General features: G+C 37.2%; 1 protein-coding gene across 1 annotated transcript in view; it reads left to right on the top strand.

Moving 5' to 3' along the window:
• The window catches only part of LOC101888126 (rhodopsin), a 75954-nt gene extending 55910 nt beyond the window's left edge, over nucleotides 1–20044 (top strand). Inside the window, exons 2-5 of the mRNA XM_059126045.1 lie at nucleotides 13933–14799; nucleotides 17226–17411; nucleotides 17509–17639; nucleotides 17887–20044. Coding sequence (XP_058982028.1) covers nucleotides 14255–14799; nucleotides 17226–17411; nucleotides 17509–17639; nucleotides 17887–19061 — 2037 coding nt within the window. The 5' untranslated portion in view covers nucleotides 13933–14254 and the 3' untranslated portion in view covers nucleotides 19062–20044. The remainder of the gene's footprint in view (nucleotides 1–13932; nucleotides 14800–17225; nucleotides 17412–17508; nucleotides 17640–17886) is intronic.
• The last annotated feature ends 1668 nt before the right edge of the window (nucleotides 20045–21712 follow it).

Raw genomic sequence — 21712 nt, 5'->3', positions numbered from 1 at the left:
TCAATTTTGATATTTGAAGATCGTAATGGATACTACAGCCTAAGCCAGAAAATGGTCTGTGCAGATCCAGAAGGAGTGAACCGATACATTTTCACACAATATCTTGGGTAAATAAAAATATTGTGGTGTGTGTAATTTGAAAAGAACCAGATGCTTATTTCGGCTTTTATGATCGTTTTGGTTATTCAAAATGTAGACCCCTTGTGAGGGAGTTACCAAAAGAAATGGTTCGATCTCTACTATCTTTATAACATACTTTTGTTGATGGAAATACTAAGATCTACAAAGTAAGAATGGATTCGGATTTTAATTTCGAGTTTAGTGAGATTCATAAACATTCAAAATTTTGACTCTTTGTACCAGAAGGAGTGGACCGGTACTAGAAGGAATGGAATGGAATCGATATGTTCCATCTTCTCACCAGACCTTGGATTAAAAAAACTATTGTCATATGTTTAATTTGAAGACCATCGGATACTTACATCACATCTTATAAGAGTTAAAGTTATTCAAAATTTTGAAACTTTGTGGGGGGAGGTATTTGAAGGGTTGGACCGATATTGTCCTTCTTCGAACCTGACCTAGCACTGATGCAAATATAAGGATTTGCAAAATTGCATAAAAATCGGATTATGTTTTCTCTTCCTGTGCAGTAAATTATTTTCATTGAAAATTTTGACATTTTGTGGGGGAGTTACCCGAAGGAGTGGACCTATATTGCCCATCTCCGAACTCGATCTAAATTTGAAAATAATATTACGATGTACCATGTTTGGATCAAATCGGATCATCCCTTCGAGAGTTATCGGGAGCACCAGCCAGCCCACTAGACGGACGGAAATGTCGACTCCAAATTTCCGGAAACGGGTTTGGACCAAAGAGACCTATGGTCTAAAACCGCTATTTCAATTGAGACACGTTTTGGTCGTTCAAGAAATATATATTTAATCTCTGTTGCCATATGGCTGAGGGTATAAAAATCACATCCCTTCTATAGAGACCAAAACTATCCCCAAAGTTATAAAATATAAATTTTTCGATGGAGTTCCGGTGAACACTTTTTACAAATGATTGTCATCCATTCATTAAATTGACTTTATCCTCCCTCCCAGGATAAATTATAGGAATCAATGATACTTCTGCAGTAACCCTATAGATATCCATCAGATAATTTGTTTGATAAACAAAATGGAATGTCAACGTGTAGCTTAAATTGACAAATCTTTTGTTAAGATGTCATGGTTCAAGGCAAAGTTACCCCCTCCCTTTACGGACCTTAGATCGTCACTTCACATCATTGATGAAAATACATTCCCATAGAAATGGCAAAAGCACAAACTTTGTGGTCAGGTATTTTGGGTAATCCGTCTTCAAAATATCCCAACCACTAAGAATGTTTTTCCTAATGTCTTGTAACTGAGTGACAACAATCGACGGCAGACTTTCGAACGGAAGATACTGTGACGAAGACGAATGTCAAATAGGCAGTCTTGGTTTATGTTTTTTACTTACATTTATATATCTATGTATGTATGTATGTACTAATGTATATTTGTGTCAACGTTAACCAATAATCAAATAAATATTGATTTTATATGGAAATCGAATTTAATATTTTAACACTTCAATCATTGCAAACACACACACACACACGTCAACATGTTCATATTCATCCATTTTATATGCAATTTTTGAGAATTTAATTTAAGGAGTTTTAATTTAAGGAAATTGTGAAATCCATTCGTAAAAAGTGGACCACGAACGTTTCAGGACATTTGGAGTCGATCTAGGTATTTCCGTCCATCCGTCTGTTTGTCTGGCTGGTGCGCACGATAACTCGCGAAGAGAGTATCCGATTTAGTGCAAACTTGGTACATCGTAATATTATTATCATACTTAGATTGAGTTCGGAGATGGGCAATATCGGTTCACTCCTTCCGGAACGTCCCCCACAAAGGGTCAAAGTTTTGAATATCCACGAAGCTCATAAAACTCGAAATTAACATCCGATTCGATTCAGACTTGGTACATCTCATTATTTCCATCAACACAAGATCTGTAACAAAGATGGTAGAAATTGGACCATTCCCTGTGGTACCTCCCCAACAAACTAATATATGCCGTGAAAATGAGATGAATTGGTCCACTCCTTCAGGTACCTCCCCCACAAAGGGTCAAACTTTTGAATAACCAAAAGGATTATAAAATCTGAAATATGCTTTCGGGTATCCTCATATTTCACACATCTTATTATTTCTACTAACACAAGATCTCCTGTGAAGATGGGATACATAGGTTTATTCCTTCTGGTACCTCACCCACAAAGGGTCAACATTTTGAGTATCCATGATTTTGAGTATTATAAAATGCGAGACTAATATCCGATTCCGATTCAAAAAAAGGGTTTGATTTTGTTTTCAATTAAAATTGAACATTCTTGTCATTATATATTTCACTTTCAAATACACCCTCCGATATTACCTAAAAAAATAAGTTTATTTCAATTTATTCATTCAAATCTCATTTGTGATTTTGACATGATAATTAAATTGTCTGTTATGTCCATTCCATGTGCAACTTCACCATAGTGAAGAATATTTTTGTCTCGTTCTAGAATGACGTTAAAAAAAAACATCTTAACCATATTTGGAGAAATGGACCAAAACACCTTTGGTCACATTTTTCAGTCAAAAAATTCTCATATTGGATTTCGAGGATTCTTAATTCTTAAGTTTTTAATAAATGTGGAAGATATCGATATACTTTTTATACCCTACACCATGGTAATTTTGCCATTCCATTTGTAACACCTCGAAATATACAGGTCCACGTCTTCGTATAGCCCCCATATAACGGTATTTCCCGATATTCGGTAATCTGATGATTTTAGGGACATTATTCATCGAAATTCTATTAAATTTGGTATTTTAAGTTCATAATGGCTACTACAACCTATGACAGAAAATTGTCTGTACAGGTCCACGTCTTAGTATAACCCCCATATAACGGTACCTTCGTTATTTTTAAGATTTTAACAGAATTTTTAACGGATTTTATATTTTTTTTTTTTTTTTTTTGAAAATTGCCAAATTTGTTCCAAATGGTGGATAGTATTTAAAGTTTATAAAAAAAAATTATTAAAAAAAATTAATTGAATTTCATCCTACCACCAATGACATTCCAAAATATCGAATTATTGGGGCTTTGGATTAAAACAATTGGCTCGGGCGTTTATAAATCGGGTGCTACCGTTGTATTTGTACTTCGTCAAAACATAAATCAAAGAAAATCTTCTACTCGTTGAGTCCAAATTCCAAATTCAAAAATTTAAAAATATGTGATATTATTATAGACTTTGAAATGTCCAGATATTAAAACAACAACTACTTCAGTCAGTAATATGTTTAGTACTTTCAAAAACTTTAACAAGTTAAAAAGCAGTAAGTTCGGCCGGGTCGAACTTTGAATACCCTCCACCATTTGGAACGAATTTGGAAATAAAATCCTGAAAAAAAAAATTTGGTAAAATTTTAAAAATACCGAATATTGCTGTTATATTGGTGCCTATACGACGTGGACCCACACAGGCATTATTTGTCATGAGTCATTACCAAATTCAAATTCGGAACTTGAAATAAACGCGAATAATGTAGCTAAAATCATCAAAGTATAGAATATAGGGAGGTACCGTTATATCGGAGCTGTGCGAAGACCTGAACCTGCGTAGACAATTTTTTGTCATATTCTGTAGCATCCATTACGAACTTCAAATACGACATTTCAAACAACTTCGGTGAGTATTGTACCTAAACTCGTCAAAATACCGAATATAGGGAGGTACTGGTATATGGGTCCTATACGAAGACCTGGACCTGCATAGACAATTTTCTGTCACAGACTGGAGTTTCCATTACGAACTCTAAATGCGTAATTTGAAAAAATGTTGGTGAATAAAGACGCTAAAATCACCAAAATACCGAATATAGGGAGGTACCGTTATATGGGGGCTGTACGAAGACGTGGACCTGAACAGACAATTTTCTGTCTTAGGCTGTAGTATCCATTGCGAACTCCAAATACCAAATTTTGAACAATTCCGATTAATAATGTCGCTAAAATCATCAAAATACCAAATATCGGGAGGTACAGTTATATGGCGGCTATACGAAGACGTGGACCTGAACAGACAATTTTCTGTCTTAGGCTGTAGTATCCATTGCGAACTCCAAATACCAAATTTTGAACAATTCCGATTAATAATGTCGCTAAAATCATCGAAATACCGAATATCGGGAGGTACCGTTATATGGGGGCTATATGAAAACGTGGACCTACCATTTACGAACTTAACCTGCCTACTGTAAAAATAAACCTATGTGCAAAATTTTAGCCTTGTATCTCAATTCGTGATTACAACAGACAGACAGACGGACATATCTAAATCGACTTAGAATTTTACGCTGATCAAGAATATATATACTTTGTTGTGTCTAACATGAGTATTTCGAGGAGTTACAAACGGAATGACAAAGTTAATATACCCTCCATAGTATGGTGGAGGGTATAAAAGCGGTAGGTAACTGTATAAGAGGACTATGTTCGAATTTATATTGAAAATTATTTGCGAGTAACTGTGTTACTCAATCCAAACCGATAATATCTTAGAAGTATTTAAATTTCGAAATTGTATTTGAAACATTAAAGGACACGTTTTGTTTAAGGCGTTACAAAGCGAATAAAATTTTGTGGTTTTGAAGTCCTTTTTATGTTTAACTTAAACGGAAATGATGTTAACCAGGTTATAAGGCATTTCTTATATTTTCGCGTATTTGTGTAAACATGAGATTCAAAATATTTTATCCACGAAAATCTCCAATAGCAAGAAATGTGCCATCAGCAGCAATCAAAAAATGTATACGGCAAAGTTTTCCGCAAAATTCATGAACAGCAATTCTCCACTTGAGCAAAAATACGCAAGAACATAAATCAGCTTAGACTTAAATCAAGTGTTATCTATAAATATTACATGCATGTGTGCACATTTTCTTGTCTGACATTGTTGTCTACAAGTCAAGTCATAAATATACACAAATGTATTAAGAAGCTTTGAAAAAAGAAAGCTCCGAAATCTCTGTTGATGACCCTTAAATCAAGTTTGAGTGAATAATGTTTAATAAGCTCTTTGTTTGATCTGCAGACATCAATAAGTTTATTTTTATCCTTTATTCCTTTTAAATATTTCATGAGAATATAAATCGATGAGGGCGTTCATTTTGTTGAAATTACTTTAAGCTTAAAGTTAACATAAAACAAGTTAAAAAGTATCAGCCGACGTATACCCTCAGCCAATGTTCGATAGTTTAAATATATTTTGACTTGACAGGTTTTGTCAATATTTGTAAATTCATCATAAAATCCATATTCATCCCAAGTTTCTCGTTGACAGAAATATTTAGATATAGCAAATTGTAAAGAATCGCTGGCTTGTTTCGCAAGGTATGACAGATAAAAGTATTGAGAATTGTGACCCTCTGTGGGTGAGATACAAGAAGGGTTTCGCAGATATGTATATATTCACAACAGATCTTGTGTTAAGAGAAATGTTTGTATATGTGAAATTTCTCAAAATCTTGAAACCTAGGGGGGAGATACCAGAAGAAATGGTCCGATCACTACCATCTTAATAACATTTCTTGTGTTGATGGAAATATTGAGATGTGCCAAGTCTGAATGGAATCGGACGTTAATTTCACGTTTTATGAGCTCCATGGATATTCAAAATTTTGAGCCTTTGTGGGGGAGGTACCAGTAGAGAGGACCGATATCTTCACAACAGATCTGGTGTTAGTAGAAATAATGGAATGTGTGAAATATAAGGAGAACCGGATGCTTATTTCGGATTTTATAAACGTTGTGGTTACTTTTATCCTTTGTGGTGGAGGTACCAGAAGGAAAATTTGAATAATTACAATTCTCATAACATGTGACGTAAGAGTCTGATTGTCTTCAAATTTCACACATTCCAATATTTATATTAACCCAAGGTCTGGTGTTAAGATGGGCAAAATCGGTCCACTCCTTCTGGTACCTCCCCCACAAATGGTCAAAATTTGCAAAAAAATAATATTGTCTCCACAGAAAGGAAATCAATAATCTAATTTTGCAAAACCTAATATTTGCCTCAGTTCTAGGACTCGTGCCAAAATGGATAATATTGGTCCACTCCAGCAAGTGCCTCAACATTTTGAATAATTATAATTCTTAAAAAATATGATGTAAGAGTCCGATTGTCTTCAAATTTCACTCATCCTACTATTTTTATGAAGCCAAGATCTGGTAGTAAGGCGGAATATATCAGACCACTTCTTTTGGTACCTCCCCCACAATGCTCAAAATTTTGAATATCCATGAAGTTCATAAAAAAGCGAAATCAACATTTGATTCCATTCCAGACATGGTACATCTCATATTTCCATCAACACTAGATCCGTTATAAAGATGGTAGAAATTGGACCATTTCTTTTGCTACCTGCCCCACTTAGGGTTCAAAATTTTGATAAACGTAACGCTCAAAGAAATCGAAATAAGCACCCAACACTCTTCAAATTTCATACGCACACACAAACATTTTTCCTAACACAAGATCTGTTGTGAAGATGATATATATCTACGAAACCCTTCTGATACCTCACCCACAAAGGGACAACATTTTCAATACTTTTATCTGTCATAAATTGCAAATCAACTCAGCGATTCTTTATATAGATATATGTTAATGTTAAAACAAGTAAAAAAACATTAAGTTCGGCCGGGCCAAACTTTTAATACCCTGCACCCTAGGGTAAAAGAACATTAGAAAAAATGTGGCAAAAAACATTAAAATGCCGAATATCGGGAGGTACCGTTATATAGGGGCTACACCAACACGTGCACCTATAATTACAATGTTTCGCCACACGAGCTAGGACCCATTATGACCCACAAATACCAACTTTTACACAAATCAGTGAAAAAATGTGGCATAAATCATCAAAATACCGAATATCGGGAGGTACCGTTATATGGGGTCTATATCAGAACGTGGACCTATACATGCAATGTTTTGCTACACGCTCAGGGACCCGTTGTGACCTACAAATACCAATTTTCAGACAAATCCGTGAAAAAATGTGGCATAAATCATCAAAATATCGAATATCGGTAGGTACCGTTATATGGGGGCTATACCAAAACGTGGACCTATACATGCAATGTTTTGCCACACGCTCAGGGATCCGTCATGACCTACAAATACCAATTTTCAGACAAATCCGTGAAAAAATGTGGCATAAATCATCAAAATACCGAATATCGGTAGGTACCGTTATATGGGGGCTATACCAAAACGTGGACCTATACGTGCAATGTTTTGCCACACGCTCAGGGATCCGTCATGACCTACAAATACCAATTTTCAGATAAATCCGTGAAAAAATGTGGCATAAATCATCAAAATACCGAATATCGGGAGGTACCGTTATATGGGGACTATACCAGAACCTGGACTGATATATCTCATTTTCAATACCAACCATCCTAGGGACAATACACACACTTGTGCCAAATTTCAAAGGTCTACGTCAAATAATGTGGGCTCTATCGTGATTTCAACAGACAGACGGACAGACAGACAGACAGACGGACAGACAGACGGACATCGCTAAATCGTCTTAGAATTTTATGCTGATTATGAATATATATACTTTATGGGGTCTACGACGAATATTTAGAGGTGTTACAAACGGAATGACAAAGTTAATATACCCTCCTACCCATGGTGGAGGGTATAAAAATACTGCATTTTAGGTAAGATTTCTGGTGTATTCTGCGACCTATATTAGAATCTTATGACAAATAATTGTGTGGAATATTTTGACTTTTTACTATCCCGTTTAAAGGGGTTTCTAAAGTACCAAAATGGCCCTTTTTGGTGACTAGCTTGAGAATTGCCATTTTAGGTTGAAATAACACTCATATTGCTCTATACAGGGTTGCCCATATTCGACGGACCCATGACTCTTTGGGCCCATTGAGGCTTGTACGCAGGCAACATTCTTTGCGTCAATTGAATTTTGTACGGGAACAAATGCAAATCAATGCGAATAATCCGTTGTAAAGTGGACCGAGCCATGCCCAACTGCTGAGAACGGCATTTTTGGGATGTTCTTGGGGACCTCTCAACACTGGCTCGTACGGCAGCGACTTTTATATGGCCTCTTCGGATTAGAAAGAGCCTTACCAGTCGAAAATTTTTCGTATAAACGCTTAATGGTGTTCTTAGAAGGCGCACTTCTCACATTTTTTAATGTTTTAAAAGCACGTTGAGTTTTCACAATTGACTTCTTGTAAATTTCATGGTAAAAATCTGCTTGGACTGATGCTTCAAACGCGGTATCTCATTAGGTGATATGACATCTCTGTCAAAAGTTATGGCGTTGCCAGATGGGTCCATCGAATATGGGCAACCCTGTATATAGTGCTTTCATGGGGTATATCAATACGATGATCAGTTTGGTCGGAAATCGGGTCAGTTTTGGTACTCTTTCAAATACAAGGTTAAAAATGCTCTATAAAGGTCAAGTCAAAATATTCTATCAAAATATGTGTGCTAAAATTCAGCTACTTCTATATTGAATTCATAAATATTAAAAACTAATTTAATGTGATGAAGAATATATTTGTCTGTTACGTTATCCTTCGAATCAACATTTCTGTCATTTACTCCTTTCAAACAAATTTGATTTAAAACAGAGGTACATTTTCGATAGATTTATCACCTTTACTTTTAAATAAATTAATTTCCTGTTATTTTCTTTCTTTACAATATTCGAAATGTTATCAAAAAAAAAACCCAAAGAAATTAGTTTTAAAAACCACAAAACTGATTTAAAGGATAAAACATATTCCACCTAATTGCAATCTTTGTGGTCAATTTTTTGTGAATTAATTTTTGAAAGGAAATTAAAAAAAATATTCCTTCAATGGTGTTGTTGCACATGGAATGGATATAACTGACAATTTAATTATCATGTCGAAATCATAAATGAGATTTAAATGAATAAATTGAAATATACTTATTTGTTATCTATTATTTTGACCTTTACTGCAAATAAATTAACTAACGGCATTGGGACTTGAAAGTGAAATATATAATGAAAATAAGGTTTAATTATGCCCTACAACACCACCACCATTCGTCCGACAACTGTTAAAATTATTCCAGTGACAGCTCATTATATTCTTTACAAACGTACAAAAGCATTTTGGTAAGAATTTTCCAGAAAAAAAATTATTCGTGGTGGAATTCAAGCGAGATAGTGTGATTTCTTTATATTTGGCTGGAAAACCACAAGTGGCTATCGTTAGATCACTCCAGCATATAAATGTGAATAAATCATTTGTGTCTCGTACCATCGCTCGTTACCGTGATACTGGTAGCGCAGCCTGAGAGTCAAGGAAGTGGACGGAAGAAAACAGCAACATCAGCCAAAATGGTTCGAAAAGTAACAATTAGAGAAAGTCCTAAAGACGGGCGGGCCGACTTTATGTTACTCTCCACCACTTCGCTAATTTAGTAGAGCTCCACATAACAATTCAAAGTTTTTATGGGAGAATTCAATCATACACGCTTTTTTTCCTGAACCGAAAATTTGGCAAAGATATTTCTTAGCTGTATCTGATATATTTTTCCTGAATATCGTTGTTACGGAGTGCATATTACGGCTGTGGATAACAAATACAACAACTCGGATGAACAATATATATAGGAGCTATAGCTGTATCTGAACCGATCTTCACCATATTTGTCATAGTAGCTTCTAGACTCAATTCAGTCAGACGTTTGGTGCACAATAAAATGTAAATCGGACGAAGTTATATATGCGAGCTATATCCAAATCTGAACCAATCTCGATAAAATTTAGCAAATGTATTTCTGAGCTGTATTTGATATATTTCCACAAATATTGTTGTTACAGAGTGCATATTACGGTTGCGGAGGACAAAAATAACAAATCGGATGAAAAATATATATGGGAGCTATAGCTTTATCTGAACCGATTTCGATCAAATTTGGCATACTTATTTTCAGGCCTAATTTGGTTGTATGTGTAAAATTTCATCCCATTTGGGCAAATATTACATGTTTGGTGCATAATAAAAGGAAAATCTGACGAAGATATATATGTAAGCTATATCTAAATTTTTACCGATTATCTCAAATTTCAATAGGGTTCGTCCTTGGACCAAACAAATTTTGTTTGGAAAATCTCATCTCAATCGGATAATAAATGCGACCAGCATTTTGTTCACAAGAATACATGGACAGACGGACGGACACACGGATTGACATCCATAAATCAACTCAGAAAGTGATTCTATGGTGATCCTCAAAAGTAAAAGTATGGGTCTATCTCGCTTCCTTCTCCATGTTACAAACAAATGCACAAAGATATAATACCCTTACCACTATGTGGTGAAGGGTGGTGAACATATCGCAATATTCCATTCGGCAAATATTAAAAAATAAGATCGGGGTAAAGCCATTGAAATTCCAAAAAGTGCAAGAACTTACACCGCAACAGAAAGGAAATAGAGCCAAAAGGCTTGTTTCGCTTGGCCACAAATGGTGAACTGCCGAAATTGGTTTTCTCCGTCTCCGATGAGAAAACATTCTTTGTCCAGCAGTTTGTAAACAAACAAAATGATCGTGTTTACTTTCCAAAGAGGTCTAGCTGAAAATGTGCACCTTCGGTTGGCCACCAGAACTCAAACGCCGGCCATGGTTATGGTTTGGGCCGCCATAACAGCCGATGGTCGCTCTCCGCTCGTATTAATCGACAGTGGCATAAGAATAAATGCCGAATATTATCGCGAAAATATTCTGGAGGGTGTATTAAAGCCTTGAGCATGCAAAAATTTTGGCCGCAGACCTTGGCCATCCAACAGGACTCAGCACCATCGCACTCAGTGCGTGCCCACCAAGAATGGTTACAAAATATGGTTCCTCACTTCATTTCTAGCGCACAATGGCCACCAAAATATCCGGATACCAATTCGTTGGACTATTGTGTCTGGAGTATTTTGGAAAGATAGGTTGGCACTAAAAAATACCAAAGTGTCGTTCATCTCAAGCAAGCACTTCGCCGGGAATGGGCCGAAATACCGCAGAGCAACATTCCTTGGGCGAAAATAACTTTTTGGGTAAAGAATTTATTTTTAACTTTTTTCCCATGGAGCGTATGAGTTTTGAAGTGAAGTATACGGCAAAAAGACCTTTTATCATATTAAAAATAATTCCAACAATCAAAAATTTTGCTTCATGGAAATATATCCTGCCTTAAATGTATTTAATACACATCACTCTCTCTTACTCTCTGAAAAGAAAAATATAACATACTTATTACAAAAACTTAGTTAAATATCCTATTTATTACAGTTCCATATGGCGTATAAATGCGGACATAAACAATACGCCATGAACTCCACTAAAGAGAACTGAGGTCATTCTCGATTCGGCCAAGCCAAAAATTAAAAAAAATGCAATTTTGCATTTAAAGTTCGTAGTGGATACTAATGCCTTTGACAGAAAATTGTCAGTGCAGGTTCACGTTTTATAAACCCCATGGTACCTCCCTATATTCGTTATTTTGATTATTTTAGCTACATTATAAACGGATTTTTTTTTCAATTTTCGCATTTGAATATTGTAAAAGCTTATGACAAAAGTTGCCTATGCAGGTTCACGTCGTCGGTATTTTTAAGAATTTAACAGAATTTTTAACGGTTTTTTTTTTTTTTTTTTTTTTTGAAAATTGCCAAATTAGTTCCAAATGGCGGAGGATATTCAAAGTTCGGCCCGGCCGAACTCACAGTATTTTTACTTGTTCTAATCCACTTCGATGCAAATATTTTCTTGAATGTAATGGAAATACAGGGTGAAATAAAAAATTGGAACAAAGTCAAAAGCCATATTTTTTACATATTTTTTAATTTTATATCGGAAATAACATCAAATTTTAGAAAAAGTTTACATTAGTTCGAATTGGTCAACCTTGGCACGAATTATGGCCTTCAAACGGCCAATGAAACCGTCACATGCTGCCCGAATGTTGCTCTGCGATATTTTGGCCCATTTCCGGCGAAGCGCTTGCTTGAGGTGATCGACACTTTGGTATTTTTTAGTTCCAACCTTGCTTTCCAAAATACTCCAGACACAATAGTCCAAGGGATTGGTATCCGGAGATTTTGGTGGCCATTTTGGTGTGCTGGAAATGAAGCAAGGAACCTCATTTTATAACCATTCTTGGGTAGCGCATCCTGAGTGCTATAGTGCTGAGTCCTGTTGGAATGTCCAAGGTCTGCGGCCAAGTCTTTAATACATCCTCCAGAATATTTTCGCGATAATATTCGGCATTTATTCTGATGCCACCGTCGATTAATACGAGCGGAGAGCGATCATCGGCTGTTATAGCGGCCCACACCATCACCATGGCCGGCGCTTGAGTTCTGGTGGCCAACCGAATGTGCACATTTTCAGCTGACCTCTTTGGCAAGTAAACATTATCATTTTGTTTGTTTACAAACTGCTGGACAACGAATGTTTTCTTATCGGAGACGTAGAAAACCAAATTTGAAAGTTCACCACTTTCTACCAAACGAAGCAACTCTTTAGCTCTTTTAAGTCTATTTTCTTCCTTTTGCGGTGTAAGTTCTTGCACTTTTTGGAATTTCAATGGCTTTACCCCGAGCTCACGTTTCAATATTTGTCGAATGGAGTATTGCAATATGTCCGGCTCACGAGCCATTTTTCGGCCACTGCGACACGCGGGTTTCGATTAAGCCGCTTCTTGGTTCCAAACCGTTTCTGCTGATGTTGCTGTTTTTACCATTTCTTGACGTCGACCTTCGCTGCCAGTATCACGGTAACGAGCTATGGTACGAGACACAAATAATTTATTCACATTTAAATGCTGGAGTGCTCTAACGCCTACCAGGTAACTTGTGGGTTTCCATAACGAATAACTTTTTCTCTGGAAAATTCTCACCAAAATGCTTTTGTACGCTTCTCAACAATATAATGAGCTGTCACTGGAATAATTTTAACTGCTGTCGGACGAGTGGCTTAGAAATGACAGCAGTCTGAAGATGGTTGCATTTTTTTATATCACACTGTATAGTACTTATATAGTGCTTCTTAAAGAAGATTAGTAGGCGTCCAAAAATGTTCGGTGAGACATGATTACTGGATTTTCTGAATCTTCTTCATATGGAAGATCCTATAAAATACGAATTCATCCTTTTATAGGATATTCATACGTTTATCTATAGGAGATCTGTACTTTTTCTTATTTAAGGTCTTGTTATAGAGCAGTATAAAATATGAATGGATCTACTAAGAGAGACCTAAAGATTACCTGGTAGGCTAACAACAGGGTTTCTCATAGAAAATATAAAAATATATAGAATAGTAATAAATCTACAAATAAGGCCTATTATAGCAAACAAAAAATGTATATAGATATAATTATAAAAGATCTTCTTATAGAAGGGGAATAGGTCTTCCAAAAGTTCATCGATAAGTTTTCTTATATATTTCGATATATTGTCCTTACCTATTTTATGGTATTATATAAAAAAACTTATTTTTATTTTCATATCTATATTTTTCAAAAACTTTTACGTCGTCTTTTGGAGAACCAATAGGACTTCACTTTATTTCAATTATTTCTATTCGACACATATTTCTATTCGAAACGAATGTAATATTTGGCAACCTGATTTTAAAATTAAATCAATACAGTCCCCAAGAAGAAGCCATACCTTATTTCTTAAATATTGCATACACATTCAATAATATTTAATTTCTTTGTTGTTGTTGTTTATTCCTTTCAGAGCTTTTGTGAAATCATAACGTTCAAATTGTTTACTAACTTCTCGGAAGTATTTCAACTGCTGCTATCAATAGTCGTCATATCAAACATTGAAGACCATTCAAATTGAGTTGCCTGCACGTCATTTGGCTCGCCGTTCTTTTGTTCCTCCAATTCAAAACAAACAAAAAAACAACTTCAAAGAAAAAACGAAAAACAAAAAATATCAAAAGTTTCAATAGCTGAACAAATGATAAGTTACCTGCATTTACGATTGCCATGGATACAAATTAGAAATTTCCGTATCTGCCCCAGCCGAAGTCGCAGAAAGAGACGGGAGGAAAATGATATCACAGGAGACGAGTGTCGCCACCAGTAGCCACAGACGCAGCAGCAGCAGCATCAATAATGGCAGCTATACTCTCAGATCTACAAAAAATAAAAACAAAGCAAAATTTTCAAGTATCAGAAGACATCGAAGTCGAAAGAAAATTCGAAGAACATTTCAATGCACTCACCCGCCATGTCCCCCTCAAATGCGGCGAGCTGGGCCATCCACTGCAGCTCATTTGTCGTGCATCCCATCAAAGGCAAGTGATGGCAAAATTATACAAATAACTTCGATAGTTATGCGACATCTGAAGACGGTGATATGTTACCTGAGCGAATGGCGCTGGTCCACAGTTGCCATGGGAATTATGCAGTCCATAACCATGGTGGTCGGTGTGTACACGACCATCAACTCCACAACTATTGCCGAGGCTAATGCAACGGAGTTGGCTGAGGAATATGACAGTTCGAATTTGATTGTATGCCTGCCGAACAACTCAACTGATTGCATTAAATATGTCAATTCGACGAATAATGGCCTTATTGCATTGAATGAAAGGTGAGTTATGTACTTTTCGGTAATTTCTCGAGTACAAATGAATGAGGAACATCTTTAAATTTAGTTTCTGGCTGGATTGGCTTAAAATGAAAAAAGTTTTTTCAATGACTTTTCTAAAGCGGGATGATGATGAAGGCATCACAATCATCTATTGAAGACCTCGTGGTCATCTATCGAAAAACCAAGGTCTTCAAGAAGACCTTGATGTCTTCAGAACAAGGCTTTGAGGTCTTCACTGGAAGACCTTGAAGTTTTCCACAGACGACTAGGTCTTCACTAGATTACCTGGAGTTCTTCACTGGAAGACCTTGAAGTTTTTCACAGAAGACCTTAAGGTCTTCACTGGACAACTAGGTCTTCACTAGAATACCTGGAGTTCTTCACTATAAAACCTTGAGGTCTTCAATAGAAGACCTTGAGGTCTTCAATAGAAGACCTTGAGGTCTTCAATAGGAGACCTTGAGGTCTTCAATAGGAGACCTTGAGGTCTTCAATAGAAGACCTAGAGGTCTACACTAGAAGACCTGGAGGTCTACACTAGAAGACCTGGAGGTCTTCGCTAGAAGACCTGGAAGTCTTCGCTAGAAGACCTGGAAGTCTTCGCTAGAAGAAGGTCTTCTATTGTTAAGACCTTATGGCCGTTTTGTGAAGACCTCATAGTCTTCTATTGGGAAGACCTCATGGTCTTCTATTGTGAAGACTTCTAGCTCTTCTAAGTCTTCTAGTGAAGACCTCAAGGTCTTCTTGTAAAGACTTCAAAGTCTTCTAGGTAAGACCTCTCAAAGTCTTTTACCTCTCCAGATCTTCTATCGCGAAAACCTCAAGGTCTTCTATTGTGTAGACTTCAAGCTTTTCTAATGAAGACTTTAAGGTCTTCTGGTGAAGACCTCAAGCTCTTCTGGTGAAGACCTCAAGCTCTTCTGGTGAAGACCTCAAGCTCTTCTAGTGAAGACATCAAGCTCTTCTAGTGAAGACATCAAGCTCTTCTAGCGAAGACCTCAAGCTCTTCTAGTGAAGACCTCAAGCTCTTCTGGTGAAGACCTCAAGGACCTCAAGCTCTTCTGGTGAAGACCTCAAGCTCAAAGACATGGAGGTCTTCACTAGAAGACCTGGTGGTCTTCACTGGAAGACCTGGAGGTCTTCACTGGAAGACCTGGAGACCTGGTGAAGACCTCAATGACCTCAAGCTCTTCTGGTGAAGACCTCAAGCTCTTCTGGTGAAGACCTCAAGCTCAAAGACATGGAGGTCTTCACTAGAAGACCTGGAGGTCTTCACTGGAAGACCTGGAGGTCTTCACTGGAAGACCTGGAGGTCTTCACTAGAAGAAGGTCTTCTATTGTTAAGACCTTATGGCCGTTTTGTGAAGACCTCATAGTCTTCTATTGGGAAGACCTCATGGTCTTCTATTGTGAAGACTTCTAGCTCTTCTAAGTCTTCTAGTGAAGACCTCAAGTTCTTCTAGTGAAGACCTCAAGGTCTTCTTGTAAAAACTTCAAAGTCTTCTAGGTAAGACCTCTCAAAGTCTTTTACTGAATACCTCTCCAGATCTTCTATTGCGAAAACCTCAAGGTCTTCTATTGTGTAGACTTCAAGCTTTTCTAATGAAGACTTTAAGGTCTTCTGGTGAAGACCTCAAGCTCTTCTGGTGAAGACCTCAAGCTCTTCTGGTGAAGACCTCAAGCTCTTCTGGTGAAGACCTCAAGCTCTTCTGGTGAAGACCTCAAGCTCTTCGGGTGAAGACCTCAAGCTCTTATGGTGAAGACCTCAAGCTCTTCTGGTGAAGACCTCAAGCTCTTCTGGTGAAGACCTCAAGCTCTTCTGGTGAAGACCTCAAGCTCTTCTGGTGAAGACCTCAAGCTCTTCTGGTGAAGACCTCAAGCTCTTCTGGTGAAGACCTCAAGCTCTTCTGATGAATACCTCAAGCTCTTCTGGTGAAGACCTCAAGCTTTTCTGGTGAAGACCTCAAGCTCTTCTGGTGAAGACCTCAAGCTCTTCTGGTGAAGACCTCAAGCTAATCTGGTGAAGACCTTAAGCTCTTCTGGTGAAGACCTCAAGCTAATCTGGTGAAGACCTCAAGCTCTTCTGGTGAAGACCTCAAGCTCTTCTGGTGAAGACCTCAAGCTCTTCTGGTGAAGACCTCAAGCTCTTCTAGTGAAGACCTCAAGCTCTTCTGGTGAAGACCTCAAGCTCTTCTGGTGAAGACCTCAAGCTCTTCTGGTGAAGACCTCAAGCTCTTCTGGTGAAGACCTCAAGCTCTTTTGGTGAAGACCTCAAGTTCTTCTGATGTAGACCTCAAGTTCTTCTGTTGAAGACATCAAGCTCTTCTGATGAACACTTCAACGTCTTTCATTGAAGACCTAAAGGACTTCTTTTAAAGTATTTAAATGCTAATAGTATTCTACCCTACTTCCATTTTTTCTTTCAGTATCTATCCGGCTCTAAAAGGTTTCCATAACAATTACGATTATCGTCTAATTGCCCGCATTAATCCATTTTGGTTGAAATTTGATCCGCCCACTGAAACCTATTACCGGACAATGGCAATTCTTTATATGGTTATATTTGCGATTGGCACCTTTGGTAATGGTCTGGTCATATTTATGTTTTTCAGGTGAGTTGATTGATGATACACACACACACACATGCATGGGCACATGTCTTTAGTTGATGCGATAATTGATTGATGTATTGGTATTTCGTATTTGCAGATGTAAATCCTTGAGGACATCACCATATATGCTTGTCCTGAATTTGGCCATTAGTGATTTTATAATTGTCTTTAAATGTCCACTGGCAGCCCTCAATAATTATATGAATGGTCCAGTATTGGGTGATTGGGGTGAGTTGAGAAGTTAAAATTTGTTGTTGGAGGAAAGAGGGGTTGAATTTACATGTAAAAATAAATACCTCCCAATAACTTCAAGATTCCATGGCAATTGCTAGTGCAAAACGAGCGTGTGTTCGCTCGAACACTTTTACCCAAAGGCCTTCCATTCCCATGGTGGGGGTATAAAATCTCCATCCTCCTTGAATTGAATCTTTTTTTGTTGATATTTATTTAACTGGTATGTTTCCCTTGTTTTCAGGTTGTCGAATTTATGGATTTGTTGGTGGCCTCAGTGGAACCGCCTCAATTGGCATGCTGACCATTATTGCCCTGGATCGTTACAGTGTCGTCGTGAATCCACTCAACCCGAATCGCAGCAATTACATTACTCAATACTATACATTTTTGATAATTTTCGTGTGGATATATGCCCTGACATTTTCATCCATGCCCATGTTGGATATCGGCATGTCCCGCTATGTGCCGGAGGGTTATTTCACCACCTGTTCCTTTGACTATTTGGATACATCGACAAAGGCCCGCGTCTTTATGTTTGTCTTTTTCGTGTGTGCCTGGCTGGTGCCGTTGTCGGTGATTTGTTACTGCTATTTTCATATCCTGAAAGTGGTGTTTACAGCCCGCGATCTGCCCAGCAACAAGAATAAGCAAAATATTGAAATGCGTTTGGCGGTTGTTGTCCTTCTCGTCATTATGTTGTGGTTCATTGCTTGGACGCCATATTCAATTGTCGCCATTTGTGGCATTTTCGAACAGGAGCAATATCTGACACCGACTCGAGCTGGAATACCGGCAATTTTTTGCAAGACAGCATCGTGTCTGAATCCATTCTTATACACCATATCCCATAAACGTTTTCGCCAGGAGTTGCTGAAACTGTTCTGCAAACGTAAGCGCAGCTTGCGTTACTCTCTGACGCGTTCCTCCTATATGACCAAGTCATCGAGGAGGAATCACAATTTGGTTACAACCGCGGGCACCAGTTTTCGTGGTGGTGGTGGTGGTAGTTTATATCAGCAAAAACCAACGACGACATTCAAGAGAAACATAAGATCAGCTTCAGCCTTTGGAGATGGTCTGATGCGTTCGGACGAACGCAATAATGCTAAATATGTAAGACCCCTCAACCGTTGTTCCATGGTGGCGGAGCGTAGTATTTCACGAACCAGTGACTATAGTACATCGTTGGCAAATTCCATTGTGGCTGGACGGGAGGGAAGCGGAGCATTTGTCATTGACAAGAAGCCATCTGGAGGATCGGAGGAAGATGTTATTTTCATTGTAAGTGGTGGTCGTTCCTCGGTTCAGGAATCACAGGCCACCCAGGTATTCGTCATCGGCACCGATAGCGGCGATGTAAATTTGTCACAACGCATAGTTAACTCACCACCGACAGCTTTGGAGACTAGTTTTTAGGTCATAAATTGCAAGAAATGTGAATTAATTTAGTAACGAAATATTGAGAATGCACTGTAAAAGAAGTCCTGCAGGTCTTCACCAGGAGTTATGCAGGTCTCCTCTATAAGACCTTGATGTCTTCACTAGAAGACCTTGTTGTCTTCACTAGAAGTCCTTGATGTATTCACTAGATGTCCCTAATGTCTTCACTACGCGAGCTTGGGTTCTTCACTACAAGAGCTTGAGACCTTGTGAAGACCACAAGAAAGGTCTTCTAGTGAAGACCTCATGGACATGAACTTCTTGAAGTCCAAAAGGTACCATGAGGTCTATTTGTCAAGACCGTTTAGAAAATCTCATGGCCTTTTAGAGAAGACCGCAATCTATTTTACCGAAGATTAGGGTCTGAATTAATTTAGTATCGTAAAATTGAAAAGAAGTCCTGCAGGTCTTCACCAGAAGTCATGCAAGTCTTCTCTGTAAGACCTTGTTGTCTTCACTAGAAATCCTTGATGTCTTCACTAGAAGTCCTTGATGTCTTCACTGCAAGACCTTGGGGTCTTCACTACAAAAGCTTGAGGTCTTCACTATAAGACCTTAGGGTCTTCACAAAAAGACTTGTGAAGACCACATGAAGATTTGGAGGTCTTCACTATGTCTTCGTTAGAAGACCTCATGGACTTCTGCTGAAGAACTCATGCTTACGGACTTCTTGTGAAGTCCAAAAAGTCTGCTACCGGAGACAACCATGAGATCTTATTGTCAAAACCGTTTTGAGAATCTCATGGCCTTTTAGAGAAGACCGCAAACTTTTTTAGTGAAGATTAGGGTCTGTATTAATTTAGTATCGAAAAATTAAAAATGCACTCTAAAAGTATTATATTTTGTAAATTGTCGATTTTATACAACCGGAGATAGGGAGGTAAACAACTATTGCATTAAAAAAAAAAACAAACAAGGATATCGCACATTTAGGATAGGGAACCCACAAAAAGCTTTGGGAAAATGAAAGTTCAAATGAGAATTTATTAGGAATCAAAATTACAAAAAGACATAAATGTATTTTAAATTTACTGAAAATATATCAAAAATATGATTATTGCTATTTTAAATACCAAATATAGAAATAAGTAAAAATATCCCACACTCTAGGAACTTATATAGGAAAATTATATGTTATATATTATTAAGTAGAGAATTTAAAAAAACGCTGTATTATTGATTGTAAGATATTATTTTGCCTGCTTCTTTAGATTAAAATAAGCAAAAAAGTTGTAAGTTCGGTCAGGCCGATCTTTGAATACCCTCCACCATTTGGAACGAATTTAGCAATTTAAGAAAAAAATGAAATCCGTCAAAAATTCACTTAAAATCTTAGAAATACCGAATGTAGCCGTTATATAAGGGTCTATACAACGACGTGGAACCGCATAGGCAACTCTTGTCATAAGCCATTACAATACTCAAATGCGAAAAAAGCGGTGAATAATGTAGCTAAAATCGTCAAAATACTGAATATCGGAAGGTACCGTTATATGGGGACTATACGAAGACGTGGAACTGCACAGACAATTTTCCGTCATAGGCTGTAGCATCCATTACTAACTTCAAATACCAAATTTGAAACTACTACGGTGAATAAAATCGCTAAGATCGTAAAATATTGAATATCGGGAGGTACCGTTATATGGGGGCTATACGAAGAGGTGGACCTGCACAGCCTGTCTTAGGCTGTAGTATCTATTACGAACTTCAAATACCAAATTTGAAACAATTCCGGTGAATAATGCCTCTAAAATTATCAAAATTCCGAATATCGGGAGGTACCGCTATGTGGGGGCTATACCAAAACGTGGACCTACATACCAAAAGTCCATAACAAAGACATAACATACGGACGGACGAACATCGCTAAATCGACATATAATTTAATGCTGATCAAAAAAAAATATATATATACATACATATATATATATATATATATATATATATATATATATATATATATATATATATATATATATATATATATATATATATATATATATATATATATATATATATATATATATATATATTACCCTCCATACTACGGTGGGGGTTATAAAGACAAGTAAACAAAGGCTATAGCCGTGCGGGCCGACCATGTGAAACCGTACAATACTACACTAAATTGGAAGCACACTTATGTCCAAATCTATTGCGGAAGATTTCGAAATAATTTCTACAGCCCTTCACATATGTTACCCTTAGTTTCTGACCGGGGCCAATTGTTCCATAGTTACGTCCACGTGGTGTTCAAAACAATTTCACAAGATTAGTGGTCAATTTTACAGCTAAATATATAATCCAATGATGATTCAAAAACTTCGACTTCTTCCCTGTCCTTAACTCTCTTCTCATGTGAAATTCCGTGTCGGTTGGGTTTCAATGGAACCCCTAAATGTAAATCTCCATTACAATAGGCTTTAATTCTGACCCCAACCCTGGCCCCATGTAAAATTTCTTGAAGATCGGACGATAAATGCGACCAGTATATAATAGCCTCAACATATAGTGTTGCGAGGTGTAGAAAAGAAGATCCATATATAGGTTCCAAGTTTTAAATATATTGGTTACTACCTTTACTTTATATGGGATATGGTGACAATTTTTGAGAAAATGCTCAA

Source organism: Musca domestica, unplaced genomic scaffold (assembly GCF_030504385.1).
Source record: "Musca domestica strain aabys unplaced genomic scaffold, Musca_domestica.polishedcontigs.V.1.1 36, whole genome shotgun sequence".
NCBI classification, from domain to species: domain Eukaryota; kingdom Metazoa; phylum Arthropoda; class Insecta; order Diptera; family Muscidae; genus Musca; species Musca domestica.
Note: the sequence above shows the minus strand (reverse complement) of the source record. Positions and strands in the feature narration are given on the sequence as shown.